This window comes from Schistocerca serialis, chromosome 2 (genome assembly GCF_023864345.2).
Source record: "Schistocerca serialis cubense isolate TAMUIC-IGC-003099 chromosome 2, iqSchSeri2.2, whole genome shotgun sequence".
Classification (NCBI taxonomy): Eukaryota; Metazoa; Arthropoda; class Insecta; order Orthoptera; family Acrididae; genus Schistocerca; species Schistocerca serialis.
In genome coordinates this window covers 848,243,020-848,257,012 of record NC_064639.1, presented here as the reverse complement: position 1 = coordinate 848,257,012, position 13,993 = coordinate 848,243,020, and the positions used below count along the sequence as shown (strand labels likewise).

General features: G+C 39.9%; 1 protein-coding gene across 1 annotated transcript in view; it reads right to left on the bottom strand.

Annotated features, from left to right (window-relative positions):
* The window catches only part of LOC126458129 (5-methylcytosine rRNA methyltransferase NSUN4), a 94,548-nt gene extending 84,443 nt beyond the window's left edge, over positions 1-10,105 (bottom strand). The window contains exon 1 of the mRNA XM_050094965.1: positions 9,912-10,105. Coding sequence (XP_049950922.1) covers positions 9,912-10,010 — 99 coding nt within the window. The 5' untranslated portion in view covers positions 10,011-10,105. The remainder of the gene's footprint in view (positions 1-9,911) is intronic.
* Positions 10,106-13,993: the final 3,888 nt, after the last annotated feature.

The window sequence follows — 13,993 nt, the reverse complement described above, 5'->3', positions numbered from 1 at the left end:
GAGTTTCATTAAAATTTTTCTTTCCTTTATCTTAAGTTTCTCCATTCGGCCTTGAAAGTTCATGTTTAGTGTTTCTGCTGCATGCTGTACTTCTGGCTAAATCACTGTCATGTAATGTGTAATTTTGGATCTCCAGAAAAGGGATTTTTTGTTGTATGTATCTTTTGTTAGCTGGAAGGCAAGTTCAAGTTTATTTTCTCTGTATTTCACTGCTTTGCTTTCCACAGGATTCCTACTAATCCATTCTCCAAGATATATATAGGCTGACAATTACTGAACAATATATAAAAATAACATAAATTACTTACAAACCATGGCATGCACACACTTTATTCAACATTTAAACGTCACTACACATATTCCGATTTAGGTTATGACATGTTCAATGCGCCTGCCATCATTGGTGATAATGTGGTGCAGACAAATAGTGAAATTCTGCATGACCTGCTGAACTGTTGGAACATCAGTGCAGTTGATGACATCCTGATTGACTGTTTTCAGCTCAGCAATGGTTTTGGGATTACTCGTGTACACATTGTCTTTAATGTAGCCCCAGAAAAGGGGTCGCACTTGTTCAGATCTGGAGAATATGGCGGCCAATTGAGGCCCATACTAGTGGCCTCTGGGTACCCCAGAGCCAAAATGTGGTCCTAAAGTGTTCCTCCAGAACATGAAACACACTCCTGCTTTGATGGGGCTGAGCTCCGTCTTGGATGATCCGCATCTTGTCGAATTCAGGGATCACTTTGGATAATGGGGATGAAATCATCTTCCAAAACCTTCATGAACCATTCGGTAGCCACCATGCCATCAAGGAATATTGCACCGATTATTCTGTGACTGGACACTGCACGCAACAGTCACCCATTGAGAGTGAAGAGACTTCTCGATCACAAAATGCGGATTCTCAGTCCCCCAAATGTGCCAATTTTGCTTATTGATACACCCATCCAAATGAAAGTGGGCTTTTTTGTTAAACCAAACCATATTCACATCATTCCATGGTCCTATCGCTTACTGGCTAATGGTTTTGAATTTTGTACGGGAAAAGATGCAGGTCTTCAACAACAACTTGTCACAGTGTCTCCCAGTTCATTACCACCTGTTGAGCAGCTCATCTGATTGATTTCCTGGGGCTGGTTTGAAGCACAATGCGTGTCTTCTCAATGTTTTCAGGCATTTTTAAGCACATTGCCAACACTCTCATCATGAACACTGCCCATTCTCTCAAACTCGCAAATCAAATTCTTGATTGTTAGCATTCTTGGACTGGTTGTCTTCAGCTTGAACTCAGTCACAAACTTCCTTTGACCTCCAGTTGTGCTGTTACTGCTCACATGGTGGGCCTTCACAAGCGCTATACACTCAGCACGCTGTATCTTAACATTTTCACGGGCAAATGGCCGACAGCAACAAGGCATATGCCCATGCTAATTCCCATCATGTCCTGCGGCCAACTGTGCAGTTTGAACGTCGTAACACAAACCGTTCAGAAATTATGATGATTTTATTACATATAGTTCAATAATTATCACCCTGTAAATTCTTTTACTATTTCAGGCTTTGTCCTTGGACTTTGAGGTGTTTACATGAGTTACTGACAGTTATTATGACTTTCTGAAGGAGATGTGAAGACCTATTTTAGCTGCTTGTTTTTTTTAGTCCAAGGATTTGCTCCTGTGCTTCTTCCATTGTTTTGGCAGAAAGGCCTCTATTACCTGCAAATGCAATGCAATATACTTTAAGGTTCTTCTTTTTGCAATCCAATCTTACAGCACTCTTTATATTTGTGTTCCATTCTCTGACTACTGTCTCAAGCAGACAACTGAACAGCAATGGTCAGAGCCCATCCCCCTGTTGCATCCCTGTTTGAGCATCATTTATATGAAATTCTCATTATTTATGTTAGCCAACTGATCCAAAAGTTTTATTAAATTGTAATATACTGCATATCACTAGGACAGAATGACATCATAGGGAACCCCATTTTTTAAAGTTTGTGAGATTTGATTTATGGGCAGCAAGTGGCCACACAGCACAAGTATTGGCACTTCGATTTTTTTGCGAGTCCACTTCACATTGTGATTTAGGGATTTCCCACAAATGAAACTTTCATAGGAAAGTGTGTTGATATACATTCTGGAATTAACAGTTTGTCCATTATTTGTGAACTGGAGGGGAAACTTTGAGTCTGCTTCTTGTGAATTTGGCTGCCTACTAGAATTGCTGAAATAATTAGTGCCACTACAAAAGAGTTACATTTTAATGAAAACACTGTTCAAAGATATTCCTTATGCTGCCTACTCATTTGATATAATCAACTCCAGCTACACTCATAGTCAAAAGTATTAAAAGCTATCAATGACCATCTTTGACAAGACACAAAAGAGAGAGGTGAGATATGCAACTACGGATATTCGTTAAAGCCATCAACAGCTCTTTCCTATTACAGACCTTACCACAGTGGGTGCTGCAAACAACCTAACAAAATGCAGAAAAACTGTAGGGCTAGGCAACATATACACTGAATTCATTAAACGCATGGGTCCAAATGCCCGACAATGGCTTTTAAATTCCTACAATGATATCCTGTGAAGTTGCATGTTACTAGAACCTTTGAAGAGAAGCAAAGTTATTGGCACTCTTAAGTCAGGGAAAAACATCACTTTGCCAGAAAGCTAGAAACCAATCACACTTTTATGCATTTGCTTCAAGATCCTTGAAAGAATACTTTATGCACAGATTACAAACTTTTTATGCAATAGCATACCAATAGAGCAAGCTGGTTTTATGCCAGGAAGAAGCTGCTACAATCAGGTCCTCTTGCTCACAACCCACACAGAGAGAAGATTCCAACAACAACTCAAAACATCTGCTGTATTTATTGGTTTAAGTGCAGTCCGTGGTACAGTTTGGGAAGAAGGACTACTACTCAAGGTGTACCAGCTGATTCCTTACACATTATTTCTTCATCTACTCAATGAGATGTTCAGTGACAGATTTTTTCAAGTACATCTTAACGGGTAGTCAAACACTTTCCATAGCCTACAAAATGGCCTACCACAAGGGTCTGTACTAGCTCCTTTAATATATACATCTCAAACATGCCACCAACAACATCTCTCAATTCATGCATGCAGATGGTATTGCCTTTGTACCCAAAGTCCAAGTTTTACTCAGACTGAGGATGTACTGTCAGAAGACCTCAGCACAATTAGTGAATATTTCAAAAAATGGGGACTCAAGTCAGATCAACCAAAACAGAAGTTACGTCATTCCATCTCAAAGAACTCTTGTCATTTACTATGATGGAGACTGTTAAAACATAATCCAGGTCCTATGTATGTCAGTACCACTCTCAAGAGAACACCCACCCTTCAGACATCATCTGGAAAAATTATTAGCAAAAATCAAAACTCGAACTAATCTGATTCAGAAGCTGGCCAATATGTCATGGGATGCTACAGCCAAGAATCAGCCCAAAAGCCCTTATACACTCAACCGTACAATACTGTGCTCCTGTCTGAATCAATACCTGCCATACCTACCTTGTCAATACAAAGTTAAATTGTGCAATGTGAACCATAACTCGAACTACTAGAACAACTCCGATCCTGTGGCTGCTATTACTGAGCAATATCACACCTCCCCAAACTAGATGGTTAGCAGCCCTCAAATCACAGTTGGAAAAATGTAATGCCAATCCATATTCCCTTACATAGCAGCAACTGAGACCGAAATCAAGACATCCATCTGTAACAGGCCCCAACCAGTTCAACAACATCAACATCAGTGACCACCGGACATCACTTGGCAGACTCCGACCTCGTGACAGATCTTATTCTGAAGGTAGCCTAACAGGATTCTCTCTTCCCAGAAGACAGTGGTGCAACAACAGTTTTGCACAAACCACCTTATCTGCAACAAGAGTCTAACTCAGAGGGGAGCTTTAGAATGCAACCGATGGAGAGCTGAAGAGCAAGTAGTCCCCCATCTGGCCCTGATTTGTCCTGATATATCCTTCAGGGTAAATTAAAAGGCGTCCACAAAGAAAGAACTCACAAAATTATAATTTTTTAAAAATTGGAGTTCTTTTCGTAGGTGAGAGAACAGTATCTGGACCAAACCGATGAGCCAAAATCAATTCAGGTAAATCCAATCATGCATTTATAGATAACAGTTCCAAACAAATTTAATTATAATGGTGAGTTATAAATAAATAACAACGTTCAAGAAAACTGAATGTGGTTTTTTCAAGAAGGTTAGATACTTTCCCCTTCCCTGAATTCATTATTAGCAAAGTGAGAGGGAAGAAAACAAGTAGATCATCTAACAAGAAACTGAAGAACCCCACGATTTAAATACATTATACTCCCGTAGATGCTATACACAACACATCAGTTTCCTGATATGCATCTGTCAAAGCTTGAGAGAAGTGGACAGAAACTAATTCACATCATAATAGTATGAGAAACCACAAAAGAAAATCTGAACCACACAAATCTAACAGTCATACATGAAGTCTGAGCTGTAGACAGAAAGAATGACTGGTTGTTCAAGGAAGAATGTGACATGGATGTCCTGTCTACAGCAGCATTGCTTGCACTGTTTGCTCTGTCAGACATGCACTATGCCATCTAGTGAACACATTGCAATGTTACTTCCATTGCAACTTCCAAAAACATGAAAAATGTCATCATCCATCTAATCTATGGGCTTACAGTTGGAAGTGAAAGTTGTGAGACAACTGACAAAACAAAATTTACAACAATCACCCTCTACCAGGAACAACATTTTACCCAGTGGATAGATGCCTGACAGAATATGGTACACTTGTGACAGATGTTTGATTTAGTGATCAGAGATGACTGTCAATGTACAGCGAAGATGATGAAACTGTTGCAAATTGTAATTTCATGAACCAAAGAATTTGCGCTAGTTTGTTTATGATTCATCTTCAATGTTGGAACCTTAGGGACATTCACCTCTATTTCATTAATGTATTGTTATTGGATAATCCATCCAGTTGTTTTTAGATGGTATTTAATCCACATGATTGATGGTACTATTTAACCTTCAGACTGGTTGTGGCAATCCAACTCAATCAAAATATTGAAGCACATAAAATGACCCAAAATGTATTCTCATAAAAAATCAGTAGTGCTACAGTAGGGTCGACAGAAGCGTCCGATCCCACGCGTTGGCTTTGACCCGTGACGTAAGGGTGTTGTCGTGTGACGTCATGACGGCGCAGAGTTTGGTTTGAGTGTGGCTGTCTCCAGTTCTGTTTTATCTTATTTTATTTACTTTTCTGATCTGTTCGTTCTATCTCGTGAGATTTTTTTTTTTTTTAATTTAAAAACACTTATTACTTATTTTAATTATCTGTTTCCTCGAATTTCTGTTTTAGTTTATTATATTTATCTTTCTGATCTGTTCGTTCTATTCCGTGAGATTTTTTTTTAAAAAAAGACAAAAAACACTAATCAGCTACTGAAGCATCTTTATCTTCTATGGGTTGCAGGGGTTACGACCCCTGGGGAGGTGGGTGGGTATTCATGCATGGCTGTCTTCACTTACACGTTGTAGCTACACAAGGCATCTAAATTTGTTTATATTTAGTTTGCCCCCCACCCAAAACACCTCATTTCCCGTGCTTGCCCCGTTAGTGTCATTAGGCTTCTTGTGGAAAGTGTGTGTGTTTGTTTGTTTTTGTTTCCGCCATATTTGTGACGTCATGGGTCAAAGCAGACAGGCGGGATCGGACGCTTCCGTATTTCCCTACAGTAAGCATAAAGTGTGTCAGTTCTCGTGTGCACCCTGCACAAAGACCAAATATACAGGGACTGAAGTTTCATACCTATGCAACAACAGCAATGTCTTAGTCTTATCAATTTTACCATTAGGCCCCCAAAAATTGCATGATAATCTATACCATGGCATAGACTACAGTAATGTGCCAGTTTCATGGTCTTGGTGCACTTTCTTCTTGACTTACATAGGCATACAGGAGCACACAGAGCCACTCATCACAGTTCTTGATTTTATTAAATTCAGAAATTTCTTCACATATAAACATGAGGTGGAAAAATTGTGACTGTAGCTCTATGTGTAACACTATGCACAAAACATTTTTCTTCATTTATGACCTGGGCTGTATATATTCTAGATTAGTCTCCTGTTTTCTTAGCTGTTGCTTACATCTTACAATATATAATTTAGACTTGTCTTTTTATCATCCTACGTTAATTTGTGGGATTAATAAACATTGTGATTCTGTACCAAAAGAATGACAACATTACATGACGCAGATTCCAATACCAAGAAATGACTACTGGATGACGTCACTAACACAAAAATATTATCAGAACAAAAACCAATTAACAGACTTCCAAAGGAAGAGTGGATTTGGGCAGAGACATTCTTGTTCTTAACATCTTCAAAAATAGGAAACTCTTGCAAACACCAGACCACAGTGGAAAGGTATGGGTTTTATGTTTTTTTGTACCTTTGACTACATACAACCAAACCGACAGCTTAAATCTAACACAGGCATCATGTTTTGTTACAGTTCACTCTGTCACCACAATCCCTTTTAAAAGAAGAGCCAGTGACGAAGTCATTGGTAAATGCAAAACGACAGTATCATAATTTTCAATACACTTGCTATATCCATTAGACCAATGTAGGTATAGTACGCAACACAATCCAAGCAGCCACCCACAAGGACTAAATAACATCTACAACTAAAATATACAGACAGAAACAGTGAAAATGACATCTATGCAACATACAACATTACACTTCAAAGAAAATACCATTCACTTCCATTGCTGAGTATACCCCAGTTTTTACATATCTACTACAGTATTTTATTAGTTCCCATTTACACTACTTTGGGAACAATTTCTTTCGCTATGTCTTATCTGAGGTTATTCCAGGTTACACTAAAGTTTATCCTTAGCAACCAAATATTGTATATTCTGATATGTTGTTGTTGTTGTGGTCTTCAGTCCTGAGACTGGTTTGATGCAGCTCTCCATGCTACTCTATCCTGTGCAAGCTTCTTCATCTCCCAGTACCTACTGCAACCTACATCCTTCTGAATCTGCTTAGTGTATTCGTCTCTTAGTCTCCCTCTACGATTTTTACCCTCCACGCTGCCCTCCAATGCTAAATTTGTGATCCCTTGATGCCTCAAAACATGTCCTACCAACCGATTCCTTCTTCTAGTCAAGTTGTGCCACAAACTTCTCTTCTCCCCAATCCTATTCAATACCTCCTCATTAGTTACGTGATCTACCCACCTTATCTTCAGCATTCTTCTGTAGCACCACATTTCAAAAGCTTCTATTCTCTTCTTGTCCAAACTGGTTATCATCCATGTTTCACTTCCATACATGGCTACACTCCATACAAATACTTTCAGAAACGACTTCCTGACACTTAAATCTATACTCGATGTTAACAAATTTCTCTTCTTCAGAAACGATTTCCTTGCCATTGCCAGTCTACATTTTATATCCTCTCTACTTCGACCATCCTCAGTTATTTTGCTCCCTAAATAGCAAAACTCCTTTACTACTTTAAGTGTCTCATTTCCTAATCTAATCCCCTCAGCATCACCCGATTTAATTTGACTACATTCCGTTATCCTCGTTTTGCTTTTGTTGATGTTCATCTTATATCCTCCTTTCAAGACACTGTCTATTCCGTTCAACTGCTCTTCCAAGTCCTTTGCTGTCTCTGACAGAATTACAATGTCATCGGCGAACCTCAAAGTCTTTACTTCTTCTCCATGAATTTTAATACCTACTCCAAATTTTTCTTTTGTTTCCTTTACTGCTTGCTCAATATACAGATTGAACAACATCGGGGAGAGCCTACAACCCTGTCTTACTCCCTTCCCAACCACTGCTTCCCTTTCATGTCCCTCGACTCTTATAACTGCCATCTGGTTTCTGTACAAATTGTAAATAGCCTTTCGCTCCCTGTATTTTACCCCTGCCAGCTTCAGAATTTGAAAGAGAGTATTCCAGTTAACGTTGTCAAAAGCTTTCTCTAAGTCTACAAATGCTAGAAACGTAGGTTTGCCTTTTCTTAATCTTTCTTCTAAGATAAGTCGTAAGGTTAGTATTGCCTCACGTGTTCCAACATTTCTACGGAATCCAAACTGATCTTCCCCGAGGTCCGCTTCTACCAGTTTTTCCATTCATCTGTAAAGAATTCACGTTAGTATTTTGCAGCTGTGACTTATTAAACTGATAGTTCGATAATTTTCACATCTGTCAACACCTGCTTTCTTTGGGATTTGAATTATTATATTCTTCTTGAAGTCTGTGGGTATTTCGCCTGTCTCATACATCTTGCTCACCAGATGGTAGAGTTTTGTCATGACTGGCTCTCCCAAGGCCATCAGTAGTTCTAATGGAATGTTGTCTACTCCCGGGGCCTTGTTTCGACTCAGGTCTTTCAGTGCTCTGTCAAACTCTTCACACAGTATCTTATCTCCCATTTCATCTTCATCTACATCCTCTTCCATTTCCATAATATTGTCCTCAAGTACATCGCCCTTGTATAAACCCTCTATATACTCCTTCCACCTTTCTGCCTTCCATTCTTTGCTTAGAACTGGGTTGCCATCTGAGCTCTTGATATTCATACAAGTGGTTCTCTTCTCTCCAAAGGTCTCTTTAATTTTCCTGTAGGCAGTATCTATCTTACCCCTAGTGAGACAAGCCTCTACATCCTTAATATTCTGATATATGTGGCAGAAAACAAAAGACAAAGTTGTACACGTTGAAGAGGTTATACAGATCATTCTGTGGCAATACCACTTGTCTTTTCCCTTACACTTTATTTCAGTTTCCTTTTAATTTAAAGAAACGGTGAAAAATCAGAGAACTGTATTTAAGTCATATTTTTTTTGACAATACGTCCCAATATGCACGCAGACCAACAGAGGCCTCAAAATGCGTCAAATGGCCAAAATTATAACTGCAAGAGTGATCAGCAAACCACATCTCTCCAACACAATCATGAAATCACACAACACCACAGATTAAGGAGCGTTAATTGCCTGACACTGAGTTATCCTATCAGCTCAACTGCTGACTTAGTTTCACATTACACTGAGAGTTTTCTTGTTCTCCAAAGTATTTGTCCTCCTACACATATTCTGCTACCTATGCATTTCTGTAATGTTATAAAGAATTCTCGTCAGTAGCATTTTCAGACCTGTTCTTTTATACTGAATGCAGTTTGCATGCATATAAAATGATCTTGGAATGGAAAGCCCTTTCATTACTCATGATAATGATAATTCTTGTCCTGGCAAAGGAAAAAAAGTGATAATTACCGCTTGAGATCATCCTGCTCAGAAGTGTCTGAGAGCAAGCTGACATTAAGATCATCATACACTGTGACTTCTCGAAAAATTTTTACTAAATTGGCTGCCTGACATGATGACACAAGGGTGTTAGCAGGACTACATAACTATATAGAATTCTAATGTAATGGGTTACTGGCTGTCTGTTACTTTAAATGTCGTGTTACAGAAACCTTCGTCACTGATCACACAAGCGCCGTATACGGATGGCAAACGTACAAGAGCTTCGATTCTCGAACTACACTGCAACTAATCTCATGAAGAATGTTCATAGCAACATATATACACCGATGCCCATAAGTTTAATACGCTATCACACTACGCGAACAAAGCGAGACCTTTGAAAAAATATAAGTTTAAAATGTTATAAAGAAGTTCAATACTGTTTAAAACAATGGTAACATGAAGTATATTCAGAAAACAATAGTGGTGCACATGCTTAAGAAAATTAAAGAAAGGCAGTTAACACCGGCAAAACTGTATCAAAGAAATGTTAAGTTACAAATCTAAAATTATTTCTTACCCAGTGAGTATTCTTATGTTTGAATCTTCTTTGAAACCTCAAAAAATCTGACACCCGGCGCGGATGCCGACAAAACATAACATTGAAATTCACAGCCATAGTGGTAAAATAACTGTCACGTTTTAAAAATGTTTTCCTGATTTGTAGCAGACGACCTGTTTTGTTGTTAATAAAAGAAAAACAAACAAATATCGCAAAGCACTTCAACAGTTCTCAAAGACAGAACGTATGAATGCTAAACATCGATTAAAGCCAGGATCACACAAGCAAGTGAGCCGCGACAGCTCGTGGTATTCTATAGTGGCACCACAGCCTAACATATGTTAGACTGTGGTGGCACTGTGAATTACACCTTTCACGCAGGGCACTAAAAATTCTACGTAGTTGCAAACTTTCAATATGACGTCAACTGAGGTCAAATAGGTGGATATTAATGTTGTAGTGCATGGCTTACAGCTGTGACACGTAATACAAGAAAGACGAAAGCAAAATTAGATTTCACTCAGGGTAAATTAGCAGTTACATACACATTTTTAAAATAAAAGAAATACCACTCGGTGTTGAAAATGCTACGTGTTATAGCAAACCAACCAACAGTTGGCCTGTAAACATCTGTATACACATCACTCTTCCTAGATTTTAGAATGTAGGTATGTCGAATAATTCTAATTTTTAGTTTAACGGTTGCCACATCACGCTTGGGAACTATTTCCCACATACAATATATATTTTATAAAGTTCTTGGTCTCACAAACCATGAGGTTTATAGAACTCGCATTTTTTTATTACAGAAAATTTGACACTAACGTTATGGGTGTGGAACTTCAGTTCGTAGTGATAGCGGATGATAGACAACACAATGGTATGGAGTGCACAACCCACTTTCTTTAATAGAAGCTTGATACAAACAAGGACACATTACACAATGTAGCGCCTATTTTCATTCACTGCTTTCGTATGACGTCATATTCTGGGGTAACTCATCATTGAGTAAAAGAGCGTTCATTGCACAAAAGCGTGTAATCAGAATAATTGCTGGAGCTCATCCACGATCATCCTGCAGACACTTGTTTAAAGAGCTAGAGATCTTCACTGTAGCCTCAATATATATATATATATATATATATATATATATATATATATATATATATATATATATATATATATTTCACTTATGAAATTTGTTATTAACAATCCGAATGAATTCAAAAGTAATAGCAGTGCACATGGCTACAACACTAGGAGAAAGGATGATCTTCACTACTACTCAACGTTAAATCTAACTTTGGCTCAGAAGGGGGTAAATTATGCTACCACAAAAGTCTTTGGTCACTTACGTAATAGCATCAAATGTCTGATAGATAGCCATAAAGGATTTAAAAGGAAATTAAAAGAATTTCTTAATCGCAACTCCTTCTACTCATCAGATGAATTTTTGGATAAAGTAAGTGGGTAATTTACCCAAACCCTGCAAAAAAAATTAAGTGTCATGTAATATTTTGTGTAATGTAATATCTTGTATAGACACCTTTTATTAACCTGACATATTCCACAGCATTATAAAGCATCGTATTCATCATCTATGGAACAAGTACTAATCTAATCCAATTCGAGTCACAGATGAGAGCACAGCGTAGAGGTGATGACTAGGGGGAAGGAGAGGCAGAAGCGCTGATGAGGGTGGTCTGGTGTAGGGTGTAGAGATGATAGTCACAGAAATGGGAGGCTGCATGGATGGTGCGGCCCCCACGGGTGAGCATGGGAAGGGGAAGTGGGGCAAATGTATCTGGTGGGTCTGTGTGGAGCTCAAGGTAGTGTGAGAACTTCCTGGAAATTGTGTTCCAGGGACTTAGGTGTGATTGTGCAATCATGGTGGGCGCCTGCGACTGCCAGACCCTTGTCTGTAAGTGTGAGGCTAAGATCCTCCAGGCAGAAGCATCAGACATCAAGCAGTGTCTGGAAAGGAAGGGATGCAGTCGCAGGGGGAGGAGGATTTGGAGTAGGGGAGGAAGCCACCACAATGGTATCCATATTAGGGGGCTTGTCAATGTGATACCAAGCAGGTTTCAATAGGTTGATGAAGGTCGTGACTGGCTTCCTGTTAAGCAGAATGTCATACGTTTTGGGGCTACATTGGAGAATTCTATGTGGGTCCGAGAATGGGGGCTGGAGTGTGGCAAGGACAGTATTGTCATCCAGCATGGCATAGTCGCCTGTGGCTAGATCTTTGGTGAAGAAAATTTTAGGAGGGCTATAGCAGAAGGAGGAGAGCATGAAGCTTGTCAATGTGACGCAGGATGCTGTCAACCAAAGCCAGAAGCGAGGCTGGCGTGGGGGGGTACTTGTAAGAGGCAAAATCACCAGGGAGGGATAGTGCCTGTCCATATCAAATCTCAGCTAGTGAGGCACTGGGGTCTTGTTTATGCACTGTGTGGACACCCAGAAACACCCACGAGAGTATATCTTACCCATGGCACGTAAGAATGGCCTCTTGACAAGATCATTAGCTTGGTGGTGGTTCTGTAACAGGTAATGCCACATAGTTTACAGAGTTTGGTAAACAGCGAGGACTCAAATTGTTTATCTTGGTCGGTGGTTATAGAGGTAGGGCAGCCAAAACAAGTGAAACAGATACACATGAGAGCTCTGGCAACTGTTTCAGTAGTGGTGTCCTGTGTCTTGGATGAGGTTGTCTTCGACTCAGCGTGTTACCCGATCAGCAATGGAGAGGAGGTAGCAGTAGTTGATTAATGGAGGAGGGCGGCTGACCAGGTCCACAGTAATGTGTTGGAAGCATCCCTTCAGTATTTTGAAGGTGCGTTGTGGGGGCTGAGTGTGCCAGGTGATTTTACATCGCTGGCACGGTACACAGGCCCTTGTTCACAACTTGCAGTCTCGCTTAACATGAGGCCAAACGTATCGCTCAGTTATAAGGTGAATAGTAGGTTTGACATTGCAGTGGGTGAGTTTGTGAAAAAAGTCGAAAATAGTACTGCAGAATTGTTGTACGACAAGTGAGCGCGTGCATTCTGGGATATGTCACAGAGGACAGGGTGGTTGAACAAGGAATAAACTTTAACTCAATCATGAGGGTGGAGGAGGAGTTGTTTAAAATGTCCTGTAGCTGAGGGTCATTCTGCTGTGCCTGCACGAGCTCGTCAAAGTCGATCTTGGCCGAGATGGTTCTGATGTATGACAACTAGTCAGCATCTATGTTGTCTGGGCCTTTCATGTGACAGATGTCTGTACAAAGAATTCGAGGTGAGGGTAATGGTGGATGCACTAGTCCTTGGGTGGGCTACAGAAGGCGTTAGTTAGGGCTGGTGATCCGTATAAATGACAAAGGGGCGTCCTTCAGTATCTTCTCCTAAGTACTGCACGGCCTCTGCAAATGGCCAGTAACTCCCGTTGATAAGCAAACTACATGCGCTTTGCCCTGGTCAGCTTATGGGAGAAGCAGCACAACAGTTGATTGGAATCGTCTACGTCTTGCTGAAGGATAGGTCCTATCGCTAAATCGCTAGTATCAGCAGTGATGGATAAGGGAGTTTCTGGAATCTACATCTATATCTACATCCATACTCCGCAAGCCACCTGGCGGTGTGTGGCGGAGGGTACCTTGAGGGAGCAATATACTGCTTGACTTCTCGGTGAAGGTATGTTCTTGAACTACAACAAAAGCCCGTACCGAGCTACTGAGTGTCTCCCCTGCAGAGTCTTCCACTGGAGTTTATCTATCATCTCTGTAACGAAGTGCGCTGCTCTCTGTTGGATCTTCTCTATCTCTTCCATCAACCCTATCTGGTATGGATCCCACACTGGTGAGCAGTATTCAAGCAGTGGGCGAACAAGTATACTGTAACCTACTTCCTTTGTTTTGGATTGCATTTCCTTAGGATTCTTCCAATGAATCTAAGTCTGGCATCTGCTTTACCAACGATCAACTTTATATGATCATTCCATTTTAAATCACTCCTAATGCGTACTCCCAGATAATTTATGGAATTAACTGTTTCCAGTTGCTGACCTGCTATATTGTAGCTAAATGATAAGGGATCTTTCTTTCTATGTATTCGCAGCAC